The sequence below is a fragment of the Panulirus ornatus genome, chromosome 39 (assembly GCF_036320965.1).
Source record: "Panulirus ornatus isolate Po-2019 chromosome 39, ASM3632096v1, whole genome shotgun sequence".
Classification (NCBI taxonomy): Eukaryota; Metazoa; Arthropoda; class Malacostraca; order Decapoda; family Palinuridae; genus Panulirus; species Panulirus ornatus.
In genome coordinates this window covers 14,594,731-14,620,210 of record NC_092262.1, presented here as the reverse complement: position 1 = coordinate 14,620,210, position 25,480 = coordinate 14,594,731, and the positions used below count along the sequence as shown (strand labels likewise).

Below are 25,480 nucleotides of genomic sequence, written 5' to 3'. Positions count from 1 at the left end.
CAAAAGATCTTTTGGAAGAAGGTAAATAACGTGTGAAAGACAAGAGAACAAATGCGAACATCAGTGAAGGGGGCAAGTGCAGAAGCAATTACAGGTAGCAATGAAGTGAGGAGGAGATGGAGTGAGTATTTTGAAGGTTTGTTGATGTGTTTGATGAAGGGCATTTTGGTCGGGGTAGTGTGCCAGGTGAGAGGTCCAGGGAAAATGGTTTGGTTAAGAGAGAAGTGATGGTGAAAGCCTGGTGTAAGATGAAATCCAGGAAGGTGGCAGGTTTGGATGGTATTGCACATGAATTTATTAAGAATGGGGGTGACTGTGTTGTTGATTTGTTGGTAAGGATATTCATATGTATATATGCATGGATCATGGATTGGCAAAATGCATGGACAGTGCCATTGTACAAAGGCAAAGGGGATAAAGGTGAGTGTTCAAACTACAGAGGCATAAGTCTGAGTATTCCTTGTAAACAGTATGGAAGGGTACTGACTGAGAGGGTGAAGGCATGTACAGAGCATCAGATTGGGGAAGAGAAGTGTGGTTTCAGAAAAGGTAGAGGATGTGTGGATCAGGTGTTTGCTTTGATGAATGTGTGTGAAAAATACTTAGAAAAACAGATGGATTTGAATGTGGCATTTATAGATCTGGAGAAGGCATATGTTAGGGTTGTTAGATACGCTTTGTGGAAGGTCTTAAGAGTATATGGTGAGGGAGGTATGCTGCTTGAAGCAGTGAAAAGTTTTTATCAAGAATGTAAGGCATGTGTAAAAGTAGGAAGAGAGGAGAGTGATTGGTTCCCAGTGAAGGTCATTCCGTGGCAGGGGTGTTTGATGTCCCCATGGTTGTTTAATTTGTTTATGAATGGGATGGTTAGGGAGGTAAATGCAAGGGTGTACTTTCCCAACTAAACCTATGCACTGGTGGCAATCTAATATAGTAATTGCAAAAAATATGTCAAGGTACATAAAGCTATCAAAAAAGCTGGATACCTGATGGCTGAATCTTCATTCAGACAACTTTTCAATATATTGGACATCCTAAATATCAAGCCCGTCATCTCTACCAACAGTCTAAATAAAAGATTCCACAATCAATATGCTCAAACCTGCAAACACATGATAAACTTTAGAGACCCATATAAAGCAAAATGCAAGTAAATGGATTTAAATGCCATAAACATGTTTCATACATAGGTTAAAATTCATATATTCCAAACTCTCTACAGAGTTTTTGTTTTATGGACAGTTGGTAAAATTCTAGTATTAGGAACAAAAAGCACATCAAAACTCTCTCATTTGTTACATACTATTAAAAGTATCAAATACACTACAGAAAAATAAAAGCTTTTAGGTAGAACAGGGATGTAAGGTATTCATAAATCATTATCATACACTACTTATGACCACACAGAGTTAAATCAACATAACAAAGGAACAAATCTACTACAGTACCTTGTCAACTCCGGCACTGAGGATGTAGTTTCCCTTCTTATTCCATTTCAGAGCAAAAATTGGTCCTTTATGCTGGCCCAGGGTGGATGCTAAGCGCCCATCAGTCATCCAGATTCTTGCATAACCGTCATAAGATCCAGTCGCCAAGAGAGTTCCATCACACTTAAAAAAAGAAAAAAGTTTTGAGATATGAAATTCTTTCTGAGATGGTGTACCATTAAGCATGATACAAATTTTGAACCCCTAGAGGTTAGAGACTTCATAACCCCATCTTATCAGTGAGGCATACAACTTTTGCCCTTTGTTCATCACCTGTTACATAGTATAAATGCATAACTCTACTTGGGTCTGTGCCTTGATCAATCAACAACCCTACCTCAGCAATATCATTATCCCTATGTAATCATCTGAAATATACCTTAATACTCTCAGAACACAAACACCAATGCAATGGTGGTCAATGGTGATAAGAGAAAGATCTGAATGGGTGGGGAAGGAAGGGTGAGGAAGACAACTGGGTAAATGCTCATAGGACACTGCTGTGGAGAGTTTTTCGTACTTCAAAACCTGCACTGTATTTCTCTCCAGGGTTGCTTTCTCCTGTGAGACTTGGAAATATATGAACATGGGTCCTTTGGTCTTAACAATGGCAACCCCAAGGCCAAACCAAAACAATACTATGCCTTGAGTAAGGTATTACTGATCACTATGCTACAGTAACAACCAAAGATCTCACCAAGAAACTTTTCAAAAAGGCTGCCTTCCCAAGCTCATGGCCACCAACAACAGACGAAAAAGTGTTCAAAAAATGGGTCTCCGAAACCCATGCAGAACTATTCCATAACAAAGGATGTGTAAAGATCCCTGGATATTGAAATATCTTCCCCTAGAACATCTGATGATCAACACGATTCATACAATTCTTACAGGCCATGAGGGGCTAGACATTATGTTACAATTCACAACTCTGCTCATCGCATCAATGGCGATATAAAGAGGAATTTCAAAGTGAACTGGGGTGGCATCATAGGGCCAAAGAGCACACTTGTACCATCCCTAGCCTTGACAATTCATGATGGCACAAAAAGGAACTTCAAAAAAAAAAAAAAGAATATTCAAACTCTTTAAGGAAGAACTGAAAAGAGTTTCCACTTCAAGTGATTGGACACAGAGTATAAAACTGAAAAAATATGGAAATCCTGTGAAATAAGCACTCGACATATCTAAGGCTAAGCAGGATTTGAGAACTTATACATGGAATTTTGAAGATCCAGAACTTCAACAATGCCTCTTAAACTAAGACTGATAGGTTCTATAAATCTTGATCTAGAGCTCTGACACAGGCTCCAAAACCAAGACATAGGTTCTATAAATGCTGACGTACAACTTTGACACAGGCTCCTAAATGAAGACTTATATGTTCTATAAAGCTTGAGATATCAGCTGTGGAGAATAACAAGCTTAAAAGGCTTCCAGAACTCAGGTTGCATCATCTACTTCAAGCTCTATGCCACTGAATCCCCAAATCCAACAAGTGAGAAACAGGCTCCCATGGATATAGCTGTGGGAGAGAGAAAAAACTGGTTAACAGTTAAAACTCCATGATCAGGACATCCTGTGAAATCATTCCACATATGAACTCAGAGAAACACATTAACAGCATAATACTGACGCAAGACACCAAAAGAGTCAACATCAACGATGGGCCTTCTGAATGCCTATCTTGACATAAACATTCTGTTACCACGGATTTCTTTTTCATGTAGCTGAAGAAGTTTTGTTCATGAGGTCATGTTCAATAATGAAGAACAGAATCCCACAACCAACAATTAGGTTATGCTAGAAGACAAGGAATCAAAGAACCCACATGCAAGGACTTTTACTGCTTCTATCCCTGGGGATAGAGGAGAAAGAATACTTCCCACGCATTCCTCACGTGTCGTAGAAGGCGACTAAAGGGGACGGGAGTGGGGGGCCAGAAACCCTCCCCTCCTTGTATTTTAACTTTCTAAAAGGGGAAACAGAAGGAGTCACACGGGGAGTGCTCATCCTCCTCGATGGCTCAGATTGGGGTGTCTAAATGTGTGTGGATGTAACCAAGATGAGAAAAAAGGAGAGATAGGTAGTATGTTTGAGGAAAGGAGCCTGGATGTTTTGGCTCTGAGTGAAACAAAGCTCAAGGGTAAAGGGGAAGAGTGGTTTGGGAATGTCTTAGGAATCAAGTCATGGGTTAGTGAGAGGACAAGAGCAAGGGAAGGAGTAGCAATACTCCTGAAACAGGAGTGATGGGAGTATGTGATAGTGTGTAAGAAAGTAAACTCTAGATTGATATGGGTAAAACTGAAAGTTGATGGAGAGAGATGGGTGATTATTGGTGCATATGCACCTGGGCATGAGAAGAAAGATCATGAGAGGCAAGTGTTTTGGGAGCAGCTGAATGAGTGTGTTAGTGGTTTTGATGCACGAGACCGGGTTATTGTGATGGATGATATGAATGCGAAGGTGAGTAATGTGGCAGTTGAGGGAATAATTGGTGTACATGGGGTGTTTAGTGTTGGAAATAGAAATGGTGAAGAGCTTGTAGATTTATGTGCTGAAAAAGGACTGGTGATTGGGAATACCTGGTTTAAAAAGAGAGATATACATAAGTATACGTATGTAAGTAGGAGAGATGGCCAGAGAGCATTACTGGATTATGTGTTAAGTGATAGGCGCACAAAAGAGACACTTTTGGATGTTAATGTGCTGAGAGATGCAACTGGAGGGATGTCTGATCATTATCTTGTGGAGGCGAAGGTGAAGATTTGTAGAGGTTTTCAGAAAAGAAGAGAGAATATTGGGGTGAAGAGAGTGGTGAGAGTAAGTGAGCTTGGGAAGGAGACTTGTGTGAGGAAGTACCAGGAGAAACTGAGTACAGAATGGAAAAAGGTGAGACAGAGGAGGTAAGGGGAGTGGGGGAGGAATGGGATGTATTTAGGGAAGCAGTGATGGCTTGCGCAAAAGATGTTTGTGGCATGAGAAGCGTGGGAGGTGAGCAGATTAGAAAGGGTAGTGAGTGGTGGGATGAAGTAAGATTATTACTGAAAGACAAGAGAGAGGCATTTAGACGATTTTTGCAGGGAAATAATGCAAATGAGTGGGAGATGTATAAAAGAATGAGGCAGGAGGTCAAGAGAAAGGTGCAAGAGGTGAAAAAGAGGGCAAATGAGAGTTGGGGTGAGAGAGTATCATTAAATCTTAGGGAGAATAAAAAGATGTTTTGGAAGGAGGTAAATAAAGTGCGTAAGACAAGGGAACTAATGGGAACTTCAGTGAGCTAATGGGGAGGTGATAACAAGTAGTGGTGATGTGAGAAGGAGGTGGAGCGAGTATTTTGAAGGTTTGCTGAATGTGTTTGATGATGGAGTGGCAGATATAGGGTGTTTTGGTCGAGGTGGTGTGCAAAGTGAGAGGGTTAGGAAAAATGATTTGGTAAACAGACAAGAGGTAGTAAAAGCTTTGCAGAAGATGAAAGCCGAAAGGCAGCGGGTTTGGATGGTATTGCAGTGGAACTTATTTAAATAGGGGGTGACTGTATTGTTGACTGGTTGGTAAGGTTATTTAATGTATGTATGATTCATGGTGAGGTGCCTGAGGATTGGTGGAATGCTTGCATAGTGCCATTGTACAAAGGCAAAGGGGACAAAGGTGAGTGCTCAAATTACAGAGGTATAAGTTTGTTGAGTATTCCTGGTAAATTATATGGGAGGGTATTGATTGAGAGAGTGAAGGCATGTACAGAGCATCAGATTGGGAAAGAGCAGTGTGGTTTCAGAAGTGGTAGAGGATGTGTGGATCAGGTGTTTCCTTTGAGGAATGTATGTGAGAAATACTTAAAAAAGCAAATGGATTTGTATGAAGCATTTATGGATCTGGAGAAGGCATATGATAGAGTTGATAGAGATGCTCTGTGGAAGGTATTAAGAATATATGGTGTGGGAGGCAAGTTGTTAGAAGCAGTGAAAAGTTTTTATCAAGGATGTAAGGCATGTGTACGTGTAGGAAGAGAGGAAAGTGATTGGTTCTCAGTGAACGTAGGTTTGCAGCAGGGGTGTGTGATGTCTCCATGGTTGTTTAATTTGTTTATGGATGGGGTTGTTAGGGAGGTGAATGCAAGAGTTTTGGAAAGAGGGCCAAGTATGCAGTCTGTTGTGGATGAGAGAGCTTGGGAAGTGAGTCAGTTGTTTTTCACTGATGATACAGCGCTTGTGGCTGATTCATGTGAGAAGCTGCAGAAGCTGGTGACTGAGTTTGGTAAAAAGTGTGAAAGAAGAAAGTTGAGAGTAAACGTGAATAAGAGCAAGGTTATTAGGTACACAGTAGGGTCGAGGGTGAAGTCAATTGGGAGGTAAGTTTGAATGGAGAAAAACTGGAGGAAGTGAAGTGTTTTAGATATCTGAGAGTGGATTTGGCATCAGATGGAACCATGGAAGTGGAAGTGAATCATAGGGTGGGGGAGGGGGTGAAAATTCTGGGAGCCTTGAAGAATGTGTTGAAGTCGAGAACATTATCTCGGAAGGCAAAAATGGCTATGTTTGAAGGAATAGGGGTTCCAACAATGCAGTATGGTTGCGAGGTGTGGGCTATGGATAGACTTGTGCACAGGAGGGTGGCTGTGCTGGAAATGTGATGTTTGAGGACAATATGTGGTGTGAGGTGGTTTGAACGAGTAAGTAATAATAGGGTAAGAGAGATTTTTTTTTTTTTTTTTTTTGCTTTGTCACTGTCTCCCGCGTTTGCGAGGTAGCGCAAGGAAACAGACAAAAGAAATGGCCCAACCCACCCCCATACACATGTATATACATATGTCCACACACGCAAATATACATACCTACACAGCTTTCCATGGTTTACCCCAGACACTTCACATGCCTTGATTCAATCCAATGACAGCATGTCAACCCCGTTATACCACATCGATCCAATTCACTCTATTCCTTGCCCTCCTTTCACCCTCCTGCATGTTCAGGCCCCGATCACACAAAATCTTTTTCACTCCATCTTTCCACCTCCAATTTGGTCTCCCTCTTCTCCTCGTTCCCTCCACCTCCGACACATATATATCCTCTTGGTCAATCTTTCCTCACTCATTCTCTCCATGTGCCCAAACCATTTCAAAACACCCTCCTCTGCTCTATCAACCACGCTCTTTTTATTTCCACACATCTCTCTTACCCTTACGTTACTTACTCGATCAAACCACCTCACACCACACATTGTCCTTAAACATCTCATTTCCAGCACATCCATCCTCCTGCGCACAACTCTATCCATAGCCCACGCCTCGCTATTGGATTACGTGTTAATTGATAGACGCACGAAAGAGAGACTTTTGGATGTTAATGTGCTGAGAGGTGCAACTGGAGGGATGTCTGATCATTATCTTGTGGAGGCAAAGGTGAAGATTTGTAGAGGTTTTCAGAAAAGAAGAGAGAATATTGGGGTGATGAGAGTGGTGAGAGTAAGTGAGCTTGGGAAGGAGACTTGTGTGAGGAAGTACCAGGAGAGACTGAGTACAGAATGGAAAAAGGTGAGAACAAAGGAGGTAAGGGGAGTGGGGGAGGAATGGGATTTATTTAGGGAAGCAGTGATGGCTTGCGCAAAAGATGCTTGTGGCATGAGAAGCGTGGGAGGTGTGTTGATTAGAAAAGGTAGTGAGTGGTGGGATGAAGAAGTAAGATTATTAATGAAAGAGAAGAGAGAGGCATTTGGATGATTTTTGCAGGGAAGAAATGCAAATGAGTGGAAGAGGTATAAAAGAAAGAGGCAGGAGGTCAAGAGAAAGGTGCAAGAGGTGAAAAAGAGGGCAAATGAGAGTTGGGGTGAGAGAGTATCATTAAATTTTAGGGAGAATAAAAAGATGTTCTTGAAGGAGGTAAATAAAGTGCGTAAGACAAGGGAGCAAATGGGAACTTCAGTGAAGGGGGCTAATGGGGAGGTGATAACAAGTAGAGGTGATGTGAGAAGGAGATGGAGTGAGTATTTTGAAGGTTTGTTGAATGTGTTTGATGAAAGAGTGGCAGATATAGGGTGTTTTGGTCAAGGTGGTGTGCAAAGTGAGAGGGTTGGGGAAAATGATTTGGTAAACAGAGAACAGGTGGTAAAAGCTTTACAGAAGATGAAAGCCAGCAAGGCAGCAGGTTTGGATGGTATTGCAGTGGAACTTATTAAAAAAGGGGGTGACTGTATTGTTGACTGGTTGGTAAGGTTATTTAATGTATGTATGATTCATGGAGAGGTGCCTGAGAATTGGTAGAATGCTTGTATAGTGCCACTGTACAAAGGCAAAGGGGATAAGAGTGAGTGCTCAAATTACAGAGGTATAAGTTAAGAGTAAATGTGAATAAGAGCAAGGTTATTAGGTACAGTAGGGTTGAGGGTCAAGTCAATTGGGAGGTGAGTTTGAATGGAGAAAAACTGGAGGAAGTGAAGTGTTTTAGATATCTGGGAGTGGATATGGCAGCGGATGGAACCATGGAAGCGGAAGTGGATCATAGGGTGGGGGAGGGGGCGAAAATTCTGGGAGCCTTGAAGAATGTGTGGAAGTCGAGAACATTATCTCTGAAAGCAAAAATGGGTATGTCTGAAGGAATAGTGGTTCCAACAATGTTGTATGGTTGCGAGGCGTGGGCTATGGATAGAGTTGAGCGCAGAAGGATGGATGTGCTGGAAATGAGATGTTTGAGGACAATGTGTGGTGTGAGGTGGTTTGATCGAGTAAGTAATGTAAGGGTAAGAGAGATGTGTGGAAATAAAAAGAGCGTGGTTGAGAGAGCAGAAGAGGGTGTTTTGAAATGGTTTGGGCACATGGAGAGAATGAGTGAGGAAAGATTGACCAAGAGGATATATGTGTCGGAGGTGGAGGGAACGAGGAGAAGAGGGAGACCAAATTGGAGGTGGAAAGATGGAGTGAAAAAGATTTTGTGTGATCGGGGCCTGAACATGCAGGAGGGTGAAAGGAGGGCAAGGAATAGAGTGAATTGGAGCGATGTGGTATACCGGGGTTGACGTGCTGTCAGTGGATTGAATCGGGGCATGTGAAGCGTATGGGGTAAACCATGGAAAGCTGTGTAGGTATGTACATTTTGCGTGTGTGGACGTATGTATATACATGTGCATTGGGGTGGGTTGGGCCATTTCTTTTGTCTGTTTCTTGCGCTACCTCGCAAATGCGGGAGACAGCGACAAAGCAAAAAAAAAAAAAAAAAAAAAAAAAAAAGTTTGTTGAGTATTCCTGGTAAATTATGTGGGAGGGTATTGATTGAGAGGGTGAAGGCATGTACAGAGCATCAGATTGCGGAAGAGCAGTGTGGTTTCAGAAGTGGTAGAGGATGTGTGGATCAGGCGTTTGCTTTGAAGAATGTATGTGAGAAATACTTAGAAAAACAAATGGATTTGTATGTAGCATTTATGGATCTGGAGAAGACATATGATAGAGTTGATAGAGATGCTCTGTGGAAGGTTTTAAGAATATATGGTGTGGGAGGCAAGTTGTTAGAAGCAGTGAAAAGTTTTTATCGAGGATGTAAGGCATGTGTACGTGTAGGAAGAAAGGAAAGTGATTGGTTCTCAGTGAATGTGGGTTTGCAGCAGGGGTGTGTGATGTCTCCATGGTTGTTTAATTTGTTTATGGATGGGGTTGTTAGGGAGGTGAATGCAAGAGTTTTGGAAAGAGGGGCAAGTACGCAGTCTGTTGTGGATGAGAGAGCTTGGGAAGTGAGTCAGTTGTTGTTCGCGGATGATACAGCACTGGTGGCTGATTCATGTGAGAAACTGCAGAAGCTGGTGACTGAGTTTGGTAAAGTGTGTGAAAGAAGAAAGTTAAGAGTAAATGTGAATAAGAGCAAGGTTATTAGGTACAGTGGGGTTGAGGGTCAAGTCAATTGGGAGGTAAGTTTGAACGGAGAAAAACTAGAGGAAGTAAAGTGTTTTAGATATCTGGGAGTGGATCTGGCAGCGGATGGAACCATGGAAGCGGAAGTGAATCATAGGGTGGGGAGGGGGCGAAAATGCTGGGAGCCTTGAAGAATGTTTGGAAGTCGAGAACATTATCTCGGAAAGCAAAAATGGGTATGCTTGAAGGAATAGTGGTTCCAACAATGTTGTATGGTTGTGAGGCGTGGGCTATGGATAGAGTTGTGCGCAGGAGGGTGGATGTGCTGGAAATGAGATGTTTGAGGACAATATGTGGTGTGAGGTGGTTTGATCGAGTAAGTAATGTAAGGGTAAGAGAGATGTGTGGAAATAAAAAGAGTGTGGTTGAGTAGAGCAGAAGAGGGTGTTTTGAAATGGTTTGGTCATGTGGAGAGAATGAGTGAGGAAAGATTGACCATGAGGATATATGTGTCAGAGGTGGAAGGAACGAGGAGAAGTGGGAGACCAAATTGGAGGTGGATGGATGGAGTGAAAAAGATTTTGAGTGACTGGGGCCTGAACATGCAGGAGGGTGAAAGGCGTGCAAGGAATAGAGTGAATTGGAACGATGTGGTATACCGGGGTCGACGTGCTGTCAATGGATTGAACCAGGGCATCTGAAGCGTCTGGGGTAAACCATGGAAAGTTCTGTGAGGCCTGGATGTGGAAAGGGAGCTGTGGTTTCGGTGCATTATTACATGACAGCTAGAGACTGAGTGTGAATGAATGGGGCCTTTGGTGTCTTTTCCTAGCGCTACCTCGCACACATGAGGGGGGAGGGGGTTGTTATTCCATGTGTGGCGAGGTGGCGATGGGAACAAATAAAGGCAGACAGTAAGAATTATGTACATGTGTATATATGTATATGTCTGTGTGTGTATATATATGTGTACATTGAGATGTATAGGTATGTATATTTGCGTGTGTGGACGTGTATGTATATACATGTGTATGTGGGCGGGTTGGGCCATTCTTTCGTCTGTTTCCTTGCCCTACCTCGTTAACGCGGGAGACAGCAACAAAGCAAAATAAAAAATAAATAAATAAAAATATAAAAAAGAGGAAGGAGTCAAGCAGTGAGTGCTCACCCTGTTCAAAGGCTCAGACTGGGGTGTCTGAATGTGTGTGGATGTAACCAAGATGAGAAGAAAGGAGAGACAGGTGGTGTGTTTGAGAAAAGAAACCTGGGTGTTCTGGCGCTGAGTGAAATGAAACTCAATGGTAAAGGGGAAGAATGGTTTGCATAAGTCTTGGGAGTAAAGTTCGGGGTTGGCAAGAGGACAAGAGTTAAGGAAGAAGAAGCACTAGTCCTAAAGCAGGAGCTGTGAGAGTCTGTGACAGATTGTAAGAAGGTAAATTCTAGACTGATGTGGGTAAAACTGAAAGTGGATGGAGAGGAGTGGAGGATTATTGGTGCTTATGCATCTGGTCATGAAAAGAAACATGTTGATAGGCAAGTGTTTTGGAAGCAGCTGAGTGAGTATGTCAGCAGTTTTGACACATGAGATTGGGTATTACAGATGGGTGATTTAAATGCAAAGGTGAGTAATGTGGCAGTGGAGGGTATAATTGGCATGCATGGGATATTCAGTGCTATGAATGGAAATGGTAAAGAGCTTGTGGATTTGTGATGAAAAAAGGCTGGTGATTGGGAATACCTAGAATAAAAAGAGATTTTTTTTTTCTTTTTTTTGCTTTGTCGCTGTCTCCCGCGTTTGCGAGGTAGCGAAGGAAACAGACAAAAGAAATGGCCCAACCCACCCCCATACACATGTATATACATACGTCCACACACGCAAATATACATACCTACACAGCTTTCCATGGTTTACCCCAGACGCTTCACATGCCTTGATTCAATCCACTGACAGCACGTCAACCCCGGTATACCACATCGATCCAATTCACTCTATTCCTTGCCCTCCTTTCACCCTCCTGCATGTTCAGGCCCTGATCGCACAAAATCTTTTTCACTCCATCTTTCCACCTCCAATTTGGTCTCCCTCTTCTCCTCGTTCCCTCCACCTCCAACATATATATCCTCTTGGTCAATCTTTCCTGACTCATTCTTTCCATGTGCCCAAACCATTTCAAAACACCCTCTTCTGCTCTCTCAACCACGCTCTTTTTATTTCCACACATCTCTCTTACCCTTACATTACTTACTCGATCAAACCACCTCACACCACACATTGTCCTCAAACATCTCATTTCCAGCACATCCATCCTCCTGCGCATAACTCTATCCATAGTCCACGCCTCGCAACCATACAACATTGTTGGAACCACTATTCCTTCAAACATACCCATTTTTGCTTTCAGAGTTAATGTTCTCGACTTCCACACATTCTTCAAGGCTCCCAGAATCTTCGCCCCCTCCCCCACCCTATGATCCACTTCCGCTTCCATGGTTCCATCCGCTGCCAGATCCACTCCCAGATATCTAAAACACTTCACTTCCTCCAGTTTTTCTCCATTCAAACTCACCTCCCAATTGACTTGACCCTCAACCCTACTGTACCTAATAACCTTGCTCTTATTCACATTTACTCTTAACTTTCTTCTTTCACACACTTTACCAAACTCAGTCACCAGCTTCTGCAGTTTCTCATATGAATCAGCCACCAGCGCTGTATCATCAGCGAACAACAACCGACTCACTTCCCAAGCTCTCTCATCCCCAACAGACTTCATACTTGCCCCTCTTTCCAAAACTCTTGCATTCACCTCCCTAACAACCCCATCCATAAACAAATTAAACAACCATGGAGACATCACACACCCCTGCCGCAAACCTACATTCACTGAGAACCAATCACTTTCCTCTCTTCCTACATGTACACATGCATTACATCCTCGATAAAAACTTTTCACTGCCTCTAACAACTTGCCTCCCACACCATATATTCTTAATACCTTCCACAGAGCATCTCTATCAACTCTATCATATGCCTTCTCCAGATCCATAAATGCTACATACAAATCCATTTGCTTTTCTAAGTATTTCTCACATACATTCTTCAAAGCAAACACCTGATCCACACATCCTCTACCACTTCTGAAACCACACTGCTCTTCCCCAATCTGATGCTCTGTACATGCCTTCACCCTCTCAATCAATACCCTCCCATATAATTTACCAGGAATACTCAACAAACTTATACCTCTGTAATTTGAGCACTCACTCTTATCCCCTTTGCCTTTGTACAATGGCACTATGCACGCATTCCGCCAATCCTCAGGCACCTCACCATGAGTCATACATACATCAAATAACCTTACCAACCAGTCAACAATACAGTCACCCCCTTTTTTAATAAATTCCACTGCAATACCATCCAAACCTGCTGCCTTGCCGGCTTTCATCTTCCGCAAAGCTTTTACTACCTCTTCTCTGTTTACCAAATCATTTTCCCTAACCCTCTCACTTTGCACACCACCTCGACCAAAACACCCTATATCTGCCACTCTATCATCAAACACATTCAGCAAACCTTCAAAATACTCACTCCATCTCCTTCTCACATCACCACTACTTGTTATCATCTCCCCATTTGCACCCTTCTCTGAAGTTCCCATTTGCTCCCTTGTCTTACGCACTTTATTTACCTCCTTCCAGAACATCTTTTTATTCTCCCTAAAATTTAATGATAATCTCTCACCCCAACTCTCATTTGCCCTTTTTTTCACCTCTTGCACCTTTCTCTTGACCTCCTGTCTCTTTCTTTTATACATCTCCCACTCAATTGCATTTTTTCCCTGCAAAAATCGTCCAAATGCCTCTCTCTTCTCTTTCACTAATACTCTTACTTCTTCATCCCACCACTCACTACCCTTTCTAATCAACCCACCTCCCACTCTTCTCATGCCACAAGCATCTTTTGCGCAATCCATCACTGATTCCCTAAATACATCCCATTCCTCCCCCACTCCCCTTACTTCCATTGTTCTCACCTTTTTCCATTCTGTACTCAGTCTCTCCTGGTACTTCCTCACACAAGTCTCCTTCCCAAGCTCACTTACTCTCACCACTCTCTTCACCCCAACATTCACTCTTCTTTTCTGAAAACCCATACAAATCTTCACCTTAGCCTCCACAAGATAATGATCAGACATCCCTCCAGTTGCACCTCTCAGCACATTTACATCCAAAAGTCTCTCTTTTGCGCACCTGTCAATTAACACGTAATCCAATAACGCTCTCTGGCCATCTCTCCTACTTACATAAGTATACTTATGTATATCTCGCTTTTTAAACCAGGTATTCCCAATCATCAGTCCTTTTTCAGCACATAAATCTACAAGCTCTTCACCATTTCCATTTACAACACTGAACACCCCATGTATACCAATTATTCCCTCAACTGCCACATTACTCACCTTTGCATTCAAATCACCCATCACTATAACCCGGTCTCGTGCATCAAAACCACTAACACACTCATTCAGCTGCTCCCAAAACACTTGCCTCTCATGATCTTTCTTCTCATGCCCAGGTGCATATGCACCAATAATCACCCATCTCTCTCCATCAACTTTCAGTTTTACCCATATCAATCGAGAATTTACTTTCTTATATTCTATCACATACTCCCACAACTCCTGTTTCAGGAGTACTGCTACTCCTTCCCTTGCTCTTGTCCTCTCACTAACCCCTGACTTTACTCCCAAGACATTCCCAAACCACTCTTCCCCTTTACCCTTGAGCTTCGTTTCACTCAGAGCCAAAACATCCAGGTTCCTTTCCTCAAACATACTACCTATCTCTCCTTTTTTCACATCTTGGTTACATCCACACACATTTAGGCACCCCAATCTGAGCCTTCGAGGAGGATGAGCACTCCCCGCGTGACTCCTTCTTCTGTTTCCCATTTTAGAAAGTTAAAAAAATACAAGGAGATATACACAAGTATATATAAGTGAGTAGGAGAGATGGTCAAAGGGCATTACTGGATTATGTGTTAACTGATAGGGGTGTAAAAGAGAGACTTTTGGATGTTAATGTGCTGAGGGGAGCAGCTGGTGGGATGTCTGATCACTACCTTCTGGAAGCAAAGGTGAAGATTTGTAGAGGTTTTCAAGAGAAAACATCAGGAAGAAGAGAGTGGTGAGAGCAAAAAAGCTTGAAAAGGAGACTTGCATGAGGAAGTACCAGGAGAGATTGAGTGTAGAATGGCAAAAGGTGAGAGCAAATGACGTGACAGGAGTCGGAGAGGGATGGGAAGTATTTAGGGAAGCAGTGATAGCATGTGCAAGAGAGGCATGTCGCATGAGAAAGGTGAGAGGTGAGCAGATTAGAAAGGGTTGTAAGTGGTGGGATGAAGAAGCAGTTATTTGTGAAAAAAGAGGCATTTGGATGATACTTGCAAGAAAGGAGTGTAAATGACGGGGAGATGTAGAAGAAAAAGCAACAGAAAGTCAAGAGGAAGGTAAAAGAGCCAAAAAAAGAGGGCAAATGAGAATTGAGGTGAGAAAGAATCATTAAACTTTAAGAACAAAAAGATGTTTTGGAAGGAGGTAAATACATGCATAAGACAAGAGAACAAATGGGAACATCAGTGAAGGGGGCAAGGAGGGGTTGTGATGAAGTGAGGAGGAGGTGGAGTGAGTATTTTGAAGGTTCGATGAATGCGTGTGATGATACGAGTGGCAGATGTCGGGTGTTTTGGTCGGGGTGGTGTGTGAAGTGAGAGTCAGGGAGAGTGGTTTGGTAAAGAGAGAAGAGGTGGAGAAAGCCTTGAGGAAGATGAAATCTGGCAAGGTGGCATGTTTGGATGGTATTGCAGTTGAATTCACTTAAAAAGGGGGTGGAAGTGAAAGAGTCAAGAAGAGTGGTTTGGTGAAGAGAGAAGAGGAAAATGAAATTTGGCAAGGCAAGGTTTGGATGGTATTGCAGTTGAATTTATCAAGAAAGGGAGTGACTGTGTTGTTGATTGGTTGGTAAGGATATCCAATGAATGTATGGATCATGGTGAAGTGCTTGAAGACTGGCGGAATACATGCATAGTGCCATTGTACAAAGGCGAAGGGGATAAAGGTGAGTGTTCACACTACGGAGGCATAAGTTTGTTGAGTATTTCTGGAAAATTGTATGGGAAGGTATTGATTGAGAGGATGAAGGCATGTACATAGCATCAGATTGGGGAAGGGCTTCAGAAGTGGAAGAGGATGTTTGGATCAGGTGTTTACTTTGAAGAATGTGTGTGAGAAATACTTAGAGAAACAGATGGATTTGTATGTGGCATTTATGGATCAGGAGAAGGTATGTGATGGGAGGGGGGGAGATAGAGATGATTTGTGAAAGGTCTTAAGAGTATATGGAAAGGGAGATAAGATGATAGAAGCAGTGAAAAGTTTTTATCAAGGGTGTAAGTCATGTGTGCAAGCAGGAAGAGAGGAGAGTGATTGGTTCCCAGTGAAGGCCGGTCTGTGGCAGGAGTGTGTTATGTCCCCATGGATATTTGATCTGTTTATGGATGGGGTTGTTAGGGAGGTAAATGTAAGAGTTTTGAAGAGAGGGGCAAGTATGCAGTCTGTTGGGGATGAGAGGACCTGGGAAATAAGTCAATTGTTGTTCGCTGATGATACAATATTGGTGGATCATTTGAGTGATGCACTGCAGATGCACTGCAGAAGTTGGTGACTGAGTTTAGAGAAGTGTGTGAAAGGAGAAAGTTGAGAGTACATGCGAGTCTGGAAAAGTGTGTGAAAGGAGAAAGCTCAGAGTAAATGTGAATATGAGCAAGGTCATTAGGTTCAGCTGGGTTGAGGGACAAGTTAGTTGAGATGTGAGTTTGAATAGAGAAAAATTGGAGGAAGTGAAGTGTTTCAGATATCTGGAAAAGGACTTAGCAGCAAATGGAACCATGGAAGTGGAGGCAATCATGGGGTGGAGGAGGGGGCGATGGTTCTGAGAGCAAAAATGGGTATGTCCAAAGGAATAGTAGTTCCAACAATATCATATGCTTGCGAGGCATGGGCTATACAAAGGGTGGTACAGAGGAGGGTGGATGTGCTGGAAATAAAATGTTTGAGGACAATAAGTGGTGTGAGGTGGTTTGATCAATTAAGTTATGAAAGGGTAAGAGAGAGGTGTAATAATAAGAATTTTGTTGTGAGAGCAGAAGAGGGTGTGCTGAAATGGTTTGGACATATGGAGAGAATTAGTGAGAAACGGTTGACAAAGAGTATTTTTGTGTCTGAGGTGGAGGGAACAAGAAGCAGGAGACCAAATTGGAGATGGAGGGATGGAGTGAAAAAGATTTTGAGTGTTTGGGGCCTAAACATGCAGGAGGGTGAGAGGCGTGCAAGGAATAGAGTGAACTGGAACGCTGTGGTATACTGGGGTCGACATGCTCTCGATCGACTGAAACAGGGCATGTGAAACATCTGGGGTAAACCATGGAAAGGCTGTGGGTTCTGGATGTGGATAGGGAGTTGTGGTTTTGGCGCATTACACATGACAGATAGTAGTTGGCAGGCAGCCAACAACCTGCATTAACTGGCCGGGCATTGGAAGGGTATCTGCATAGTCAGCTAGCCCTTTAGTGGTTGTCAAGCTGCACTCCTCTGACCCAGGTAGCCATCTTTTTTTTCTGCCTCACTAACATGTGGACTATTGGCATTCTGTCAACAAACATACAATTGCTCCTTGTCGTTTGTAACAAATGACATCACTTAACTCACACAGCTTATTCCTCATAACTCGATTTTCCTACAGTGAGGACCATGCGCTAGCCCCGCCTTTTGGCAAAATGGTACGAGCAGTAGATACAAGTAGGACAAGGGACATTTAGGCAGGAGCATTAGGTAGAAACACTACGTAAAAGTAGGAGGTAGGAGCATTAGATAGTAGTAATTAGGAAAATTAGGTAGGAGCCTCTGCAAACACTGTGCTAGAGTTGCCCTCTGCCAGTGGCTTAAGGGTAAGGCACTGAAGGTTTAGAAGCTGCACTGGAGTTCTTCAGTTATGAAGACTCTATTGCTGTGGCCATCCCTTTAAGGGAGTTTCAAATGGAATAGGCATCACAGATACAGAAAAATAGACAGAAAGACTGGAAGATGTGAGGGAATTTAAGTATCTGGGAGCTGTCTTGGGTAAGTGTGGTGATATGGAAGTAGAGATAGAAAGAGAAGTACAGGGTAGAAGAGTCATTGGGTCCCTTAATAGAATAATGAAGGGTAGAGGTGTAAGTATGGGAGTGAGAAGAGGATTAGGGGATAGCACAGTCCTTCCAACCCTGACCTATGCAGCCAAAACATGGACGTGGAATGAGGAACAGAGGTCAAGAATCCAGGCTGTGGAAATGAGCTATTTGAGAAGAGCATGAGCATGTGGAGTGACTAGATGGAATGAAGAAATGAAATGGTGTATGAGAGATGTGGTATCGCAAAGAATGCTAAGGGAGTGAATTGTGGAGAGGCAGAAAGGGTGAAACACAAAATTTTGAGGTGGCTTGGGCATGTGGAAAGAAAGCAAGACTGGGAGCTTACAAGGAGTGTATGATAGTACAATTAAAGGGGTTGGTGTGACTGGAAGACCACCAGTGACATGGGCAAATAGGGTGGAGGCATACTGGAGGGAGAGAAACAGGAAGAATGCATGGAATGGTGTATGCCAGGGAGGAATGTAAGGACAGGGATAAGTGGACACTCTTTTGTGTGGCCACCCCTTGATGGGAGTTCCTAGATGGAATGGGTGTCAGAGATAAAGATAGATAGTTAAAGTGTTAAAAGCAGAATCATCAACTAAGAGTTGCCCTTTGTCAGCTGCCTGTTAAGTGCAAGGCACTACAGACAAGAAGCAGCACAAGAGCTCACCAGTTTATGGAGAGACTTTTGCCATGTCCACTCCCTTGAGGGAGTTCCTAGAGGGAATGGTCATCAAAAATACAGATAGATAGATACAGAGATAGAAAGACAAATATAAGTAGAGAGATAGAGTTTATAAGCTGAAGAGAAATTATCATGTACAGAGAAGAGAGAGCTTAGGCAATGGGACAGAAGCCTGAGGAACACCACTATTGATAAGCTAAGAGGGGGAATTCACTATCAATGAAAACTGTAATGGAACAGCCAGAAGAGAAGCTGTGCATTAGGAAACAGAAAGAAAAGGAAAACCATTGGAAAAAAATTGGGTCAAATGCTTTGAAAATGTCAAGGGCTGTAACAAGTATTTCAGCAAGTTCTCTAATAAAGGAACACCAGAGGTAAGCCACACAGGAGAGATCACCAGTAGACCTGGCGCTGCAAAATCTAAATTGATGGTAAAGTAAGTAATAGGGATTCAAAGTGTTTGAGAAAATGATAGTTAAGGAGATTTTCAAAGACTTTGGAGACAGCAGTATTGTAATCAATGAGATAAAACATGGGGTTGTTAGAGCAGTCTCCTTCTTAGGGATGTACTGTACCAAATCATGTTTCAAATAGGTGAGTAAAGTCTGGGATTTTTGGATAAGGGAAAATAGGTGAGTAAAGATCAAAGCTAGCTATGAGGCACTCTCCTCTGGACTTAAGGAGTATGCCATCTAGGCCACATGCCTTGTTTAACTGAAGCTGGAAGAGTACTCAGACGACCCTACATGAGAAAAATACATAGAATGGAATAAGTTTAGTGGTAGAGAAGATGGGATAGGAGCACTAGCAGTAGATTCATCCATAGTTGAATTAGGAAAAAGAGATATAAAAAACTGCAGCTCTATGAGTTAGATAATTAGCTTTAGATTGCTTTTGCTGAAGGAGAGGAATTATGGAGGTTATTGGAGATACCTTTGGTTAAGGAATTGAAAGACAATAAGCAATAGTAGTCAACACTTCTTTTTCCACGAAGATGTGCTTGACTTTAAAAAAACAGCTTCGCAGTGATTCCTGGTGGAAATGAAAGTGAAATGGGATTCTGGACAAGGGAAGAGTTACATGACCTGTTACACTCTGTCCCTGATAAATGAATCAGAGCCATAATGATCATAATATGACTGTGTGGAGAGAGATTTAGTAGAAGATGGGACAAAGGACTCAAATCCAATCCAGAATAACCTCCTTTAGGAATTCAGCACAACATGAGGCATCCCAACCGAAGTAACATTACCATTCCTTGGGAAAGTCAATAGAGAAGCCTTGCAGATATAACAAGTTCTCCAAGAGAGCCAAAAAACTGTAATTCTGAGAGGAAGCTAAAGCATGAGCACAACCAATCAAAAGTGAAAGAAACAAGATTGTTGTCAGAAGACCCTGTACATATTAAGAAAGGCCTTGGCTGTACCAATCTCATCCTCAGAGGAGCTTAACCAATCCTTGTGGTGTACATGGAAATTCCTCTCACTGAGGACTTCACTGCATGGACGTAAAGAAGAAAAAGTAAATATGGCCAAATAAAACCATACACATACGAAATATTACCTTTGGAATATCATAAACTAAAGAAATCTCTTGAGGTAATGCTGCATCAATCAGGACCATGTATAAGTACTGTTGTTCTGTGAGGTTAAACTCTGCCTCTGGTCTAAGGGAATCTGTGCTAATGGTAGCCATATTGCAAACATATCTACATATCCAATGCCTTACATTCCAGTCAAGTGAAGTTACATCCTTGTTGCTAGGGACCTCTGTGCCACCCTTTTGGATACAGTGCCGAAGAACTAGCTGGTTTGGAGATGTGGTACTATCATTCATGTTCCATATACGTGCAGTGCTGTCTCCTGACCTGCAGCAAAAATATTACCAATGTAAAATTGAACAAATATGTCAAATCAAATTTTTCAATTTCACCTCCAATGCAGAAAATGAACACTTCAATATAAAACTTTCATCTTACGGCTGTATATATTCCTCTAAAAATAATGAACCACTGATAATCACCTCTGGCACAGCCACAACTCTTTTTCTATGTTCATTTGGTACACTACCTATTCTATCTATATCTCGAATGCCTAGTCCTTCCAGGTACTCCCGTCAAGGGAGTGGCCACAGCAGAGTCTCTACTTAACCCTGTCTTTGCATGCCTCCCTCCCTCACATCATTCCACACATTCTTCCATTATTTCTCTCCCTCCAGTACTGTTCCACTCTAATTTCCCAAGTCACAGGTGGTATTCCTCTCACATCAGCTCACCTCATAAGCTCCTTATCTTGCATTCTTTCCACATGCCCAAGCCTTTACCTCAAAGTATTACACTTCACCCATTTTACCACTCCATAATCCATTCCCTTTGCATTCCCTGTCATACCACATCTCTCATACACCCCCTCAAGTCTTTCTTCATTCCATCTAGTCATACCACATGCTCCTCTCAAATAGCTCATTTCCACAGCCTGTATTCATGACCTTTGTTACTTACTCCAAGTCCATGCTTCAGCTGCATAGGTCAGGGTCATGAGAAATATTCTGTATTCAGTCACTTTCATCATTCTATCAGTCACCACTCTTATATACACTTTTCCTGATATACTTAAACTTATTCTATTTACTTTGCTTTGTCACTGTCTCCCGCGTTAGCGAGGTGGCGCAAGGAAACAGACGAAAGAATGGCCCAACCCACCCTCATACACATGTATATACATACACGTCCACACACGCAAATATACATACATATACATCTCAACGTATACATATATATACACACACAGACATACACATATATACACATGTACAATAATTCATTTTTTTTTTTTCAAACTATTCGCCATTTCCCGCGTTAGCGAGGTAGCGTTAAGAACTGAGGACTGGGCCATTGAGGGAATATCCTCACCTGGCCCCCTTCTCTGTTCCTTCTTTTGGAAAATTAAAAAAAAAAAATTGAGAGGGGAGGATTTCCAGCCCCCCGCTCCCTCCCCTTTTAGTCGCCTTCTACGACACGCAGGGAATACGTGGGAAGTATTCTTTCTCCCCTATCCCCAGGGAAACAATAATTCATAGTCTGCCTTTATTCATTCCCATTGCCACCTCACCACATATGCCATAACAACCCCCTCCCCCTTTATGTGTGCGAGGTAGTGCTAGGAAAAGACAACAAAGGCTACATTCGTTTACACTCAGTCTCTAACTGTCATGTAATAATGCACCGAAACCACAGCTCCCTTTCCACATCCAGGCCCCACAGAACTTTCCATGGTTTACCCCAGACGCTTCACATGCACGTCGACCCCGGTATACCACATCGTTCCAATTCACTCTATTCCTTGCACGCCTTTCACCCTCCAGCATGTTTAGGCCCCGATCACTTAAAATCTTTTTCACTCCATCTTTTCACCTCCAATTTGGTCTCCCACTTCTCGTTCCCTCCATCTTACTTATCTATTTTATTTACTTGTCATACCTTGTCGCTGTCTCCCACGTTAGCGAGGTAGCGCAAGGAAACAGATGAAAGAATGGCCCAACTCACCCACCCACATACACATGTATATACATACACATCCACACACACACATATACATACCTATACATTTCAATGTATCCATATATATATACATATATACACATGTACATAATTCATACTTGCTGCCTTTATTCATTCCCGTCGCCACCCTGCCACACATGAAATGACAACCCCTTCCACCCACATGTGCGCGAGGTAGTGCTACAAAAAGACAGCAAAGGCCACATTCGTTCACGCTCAGTCTATTCATTTATCTATTATTATACTTAACCGCCGTCTCCTGCGTCAGTGAGGTAACACAAGGAAACATAAGAGGAATGGCCTAACCCACCCACATACACATGTATATACATAAACGCCCACACAGACGCATATATGTATTTTAACTTTCTAAAAGGAGAAACAGAAGAAGGAGTCACATGGGGAGTGCTCATCCTCCTCGAAGGCTCAGATTGGGGTGTCTAAATGTGTGTGGATGTAACCAAGATGAGAAAAAAGGAGAGATAGGTAGTATGTTTGAGGAAAGGAGCCTGGATGATTTGCTTCTGAGTGAAACAAAGCTCAAGGGCAAAGGGGAAGAGTGGTTTGGGAATGTCTTGGGAGTAAAGTCAGGGGTTGGTGAGAGGACAAGAGAAAGGGAAGGAGTAGCACTACTCCTCAATCAAGAGTGGTGGGAGTATGTGATAGAGTGTAAGAAAGTAAACTCTAGATGGATATGGGTAAAACTGAAAGTAGATTGAGAGAGATGGGTGATTATTGGTGCACCTGGTCATAAGAAGAAAGATCATGAGAGGTAAGTGTTTTGGGAGCAGCTGAGTGAGTGTGTTAGTAGTTTTGATGCATGAGACCGGGTTATAGTGATGGGCGATTTGAATGCAAAGGTGAGTAATGAGGCAGTTGAGGGAATAATTGGTGTACATGGGGTGTTCAGTGTTGTAAATGGAAATGGTGAAGAGCTTGCAGATTTGTGTCTTGAAAAAGGACTGGTGATTGGGAATATCTGGTTTAAAAAGAGAGATATACATAAGTATACGTATGCAAATAGGAGAGACGGCCATAGAGCATTAGTGGATTACATGTTAATTGATAGGCATGTGAAAGAGAGACTTTTGGATGTTAATGTGTTGAGAGGTGCAACTGGAAGGATGTCTGATCATTATCTTGTGGAGGCGAAGGTGAAGATTTGTAGAGGTTTTCAGAAAAGAAGAGAGAATGTTGGGGGGAAGAGAGTGGTGAGAGTAGGTGAGCTTGGGAAGGAGACTTGTCTGACAAAGTACCAGGAGAAACTGAGTGCAGAATGGAAAAAGGTGAGATCAAATGACGTAAGGGGAGTGAGGAAGGAATGAGATGCTTGTGGCATGAGAAGCATGGGAGGTGGGCAGATTAGAAAGGGTAGTGAGTGGTGGGATGAAGTAAGATTATAGTGAAAGAGATGAGAGAGGCATTTGGATGATTTTTGCAGGGAAATAGTGCAAATGGCTGGGAGATGTATAAAAGAATGAGGCAGGAGGTCAAGAGAAAGGTGCAGGAGGTGAAAAAGAGGGCAAATGAAAGTTAGAGTATCATTAAATTTTAGGGAGGATAAAAAGATGTTTTGGAAGGAGGTAAATAAAGTGCATAAGACAAGAGAAGAAATGGGAACATCGGTGAAGGGGGCTAATGGGGATATAATAACAAGTAGTGGTGATGTCAGAAGATGAAGTGAGTATTTTGAAGGTTTGCTGAATGTGTTAAATGACAGAGTGGCAGATATAGGGTTTTAGTCGAGGTGGTGTGCGAAGTGAGAGGGTTAGGGAGAATGATTTGGTAAACAGAGAAGAGGTAGTAAAAGCTTTGAGGAAAATAAAGCCAGCAAGGCAGCGGGTTTGGATGGTATTACAGTGGAATTTATTAAAAAAGGGGGTGACTGTGTTGTTGACTGGTTGGTAAGGATATTCAATGTTTGTATAACTGATGGTGAGGTTCTTGAGGATTGGCAGAATGCATGCATAGTGCCATTGTACAAAGGCAAAGGGGATAAGAGTGAGTGCTCAAATTACAGAGGTATAAGTTTGTTGAGTATTCCTGGGAAATTATATGGGAGGGTATTGATTGAGAGGGTGAAGAGCACAGACTGGGGAAGAGCAGGTGTGGTTTCAGTAGTGGTAGAGAATGTGTGGATCAGGTGTTTGCTTTGAAGAATGTATGTGAGAAATACTTAGAAAAGCAAATGGATTTGTACGTAGCACTTATGGATCTGGAGAAGGCATATGACAAAGTTGACAGAGATGCTCGGTGGAAGGTACTAAGAATATATGGTGTGGGAGATAAGTTGCTAGAAGCAGTGAAAAGTTATTATCGAGGATGTAAGGCTTGTGTATGAGTAGGAAGAGAGGAAAGTGATTGGTTCTCAGTGAATGTCGGTTTGTGGTAGGGGTGTGTGATGTCTCCATGGTTGTTTAATTTGTTTATGGATGGGGTTGTTAGGGAGGTGAATGCAAGAGTCTTGGAGAGAGGGGCAAGTATGCAGTCTGTTGTGGATGAGAGGGCTTGGGAAGTGAGTCAGTTGTTGTTGCTGATGATACAGCGCTGGTGGCTGATTCGGGTGAGAAACTGCAGAAGCTGGCGACTGAGTTTGGTAAAGTGTGTGAAAGAAGAAAGCTGAGAGTAAATGTGAATAAGAGCAAGGTTATTAGGTACAGTAGAGTTGAGGGACAAGGCAATTGGGAGGTAAGTTTGAATGGAGAAAAACTGGTGGAAGTCAAGTGTTTTAGATATCTGGGAGTGGATTTAGCAGCGAATGGAACCATGGAAGCGGAAGTGAGTCACAGGGTGGGGGAGGGGGGCAAAAGTTCTGGGAACATTGAAAATGTGTGGAAGGAGAGAACATTATCTCGGAAAGCAAAAATGGCTATGTTTGAAGGTATAGTGGTTCCAACAATGTTATACGGTTGTGAGGCATGGGCTATAGATAGAGTTGTACAAAGGAGGGTGGATGTGTTGGAAATGAGATGTTTGAGGACACTATGTGGTGTGAGGTGGTTTGATCGAGTAAGAAATGAATGGGTAAGAGATATGTGTGGTGATAAAAAGAGCGTGGTTGAGAGAGCAGAAGAGAGTGTTTTGAAATGGTTTGGTCATGTGGAGAGAATGAGTGAGGAAAGATTGACAAAGAGGATATATGTTTCAGAGGTGGAGGGAACAAGGAGAATTGGGAGACCAAATTGGAGGTAGAAGAATGGAGTGAAAAAGATTTTGAGCGATTGGGGCCTGAACATGCAGGAAGGTGAAAGGCGTGCAAGGAATAGAGTGAATTGGAACGATGTGGTATACCGGGGTCGACGTGCTGTCAATGGATTGAACCAGGGCATGTGAAGCGTCTGGGGTAAACCATGGAAAGTTTTGTGGGGCCTGGATGTGGAAAGGGAGCTGTGGGTTTCAGTACACTATACATGACAGCTAGAGACATGAGTGTGAAGGAATGTGGCCTTTGTTGTCTTTTCCTAGCGCTACCTCGCGCACATGCGGGGGAGGGGTTGTCATTTCATGAGTGGCGGGGTGGCAATGGGAATGAATAAGGGCAGCAAGTATGAATTATGTACATGTGTATATGTCTGTGTATGTATATAAATGTATATGTTGAAATGTATAGGTATGTATATGTGCGTGTGTGGACATGTGCGTATATACACGTGTATGTGGGTGGGTTGGGCCATTCTTTCGTCTG

General features: G+C 42.6%; 1 protein-coding gene across 2 annotated transcripts in view; it reads right to left on the bottom strand.

The window, feature by feature from the left end:
* Positions 1-25,480, bottom strand: part of ebi (transducin beta like ebi) — a 100,425-nt gene that overhangs the window by 32,519 nt on the left and 42,426 nt on the right. For both annotated transcript variants that reach the window (XM_071685247.1, XM_071685246.1), the window contains 2 exons: positions 19,965-20,103; positions 1,449-1,610 (listed from right to left, as the gene is read on the bottom strand). In XM_071685247.1, coding sequence (XP_071541348.1) covers positions 1,449-1,610; positions 19,965-20,103 — 301 coding nt within the window. The remainder of the gene's footprint in view (positions 1-1,448; positions 1,611-19,964; positions 20,104-25,480) is intronic.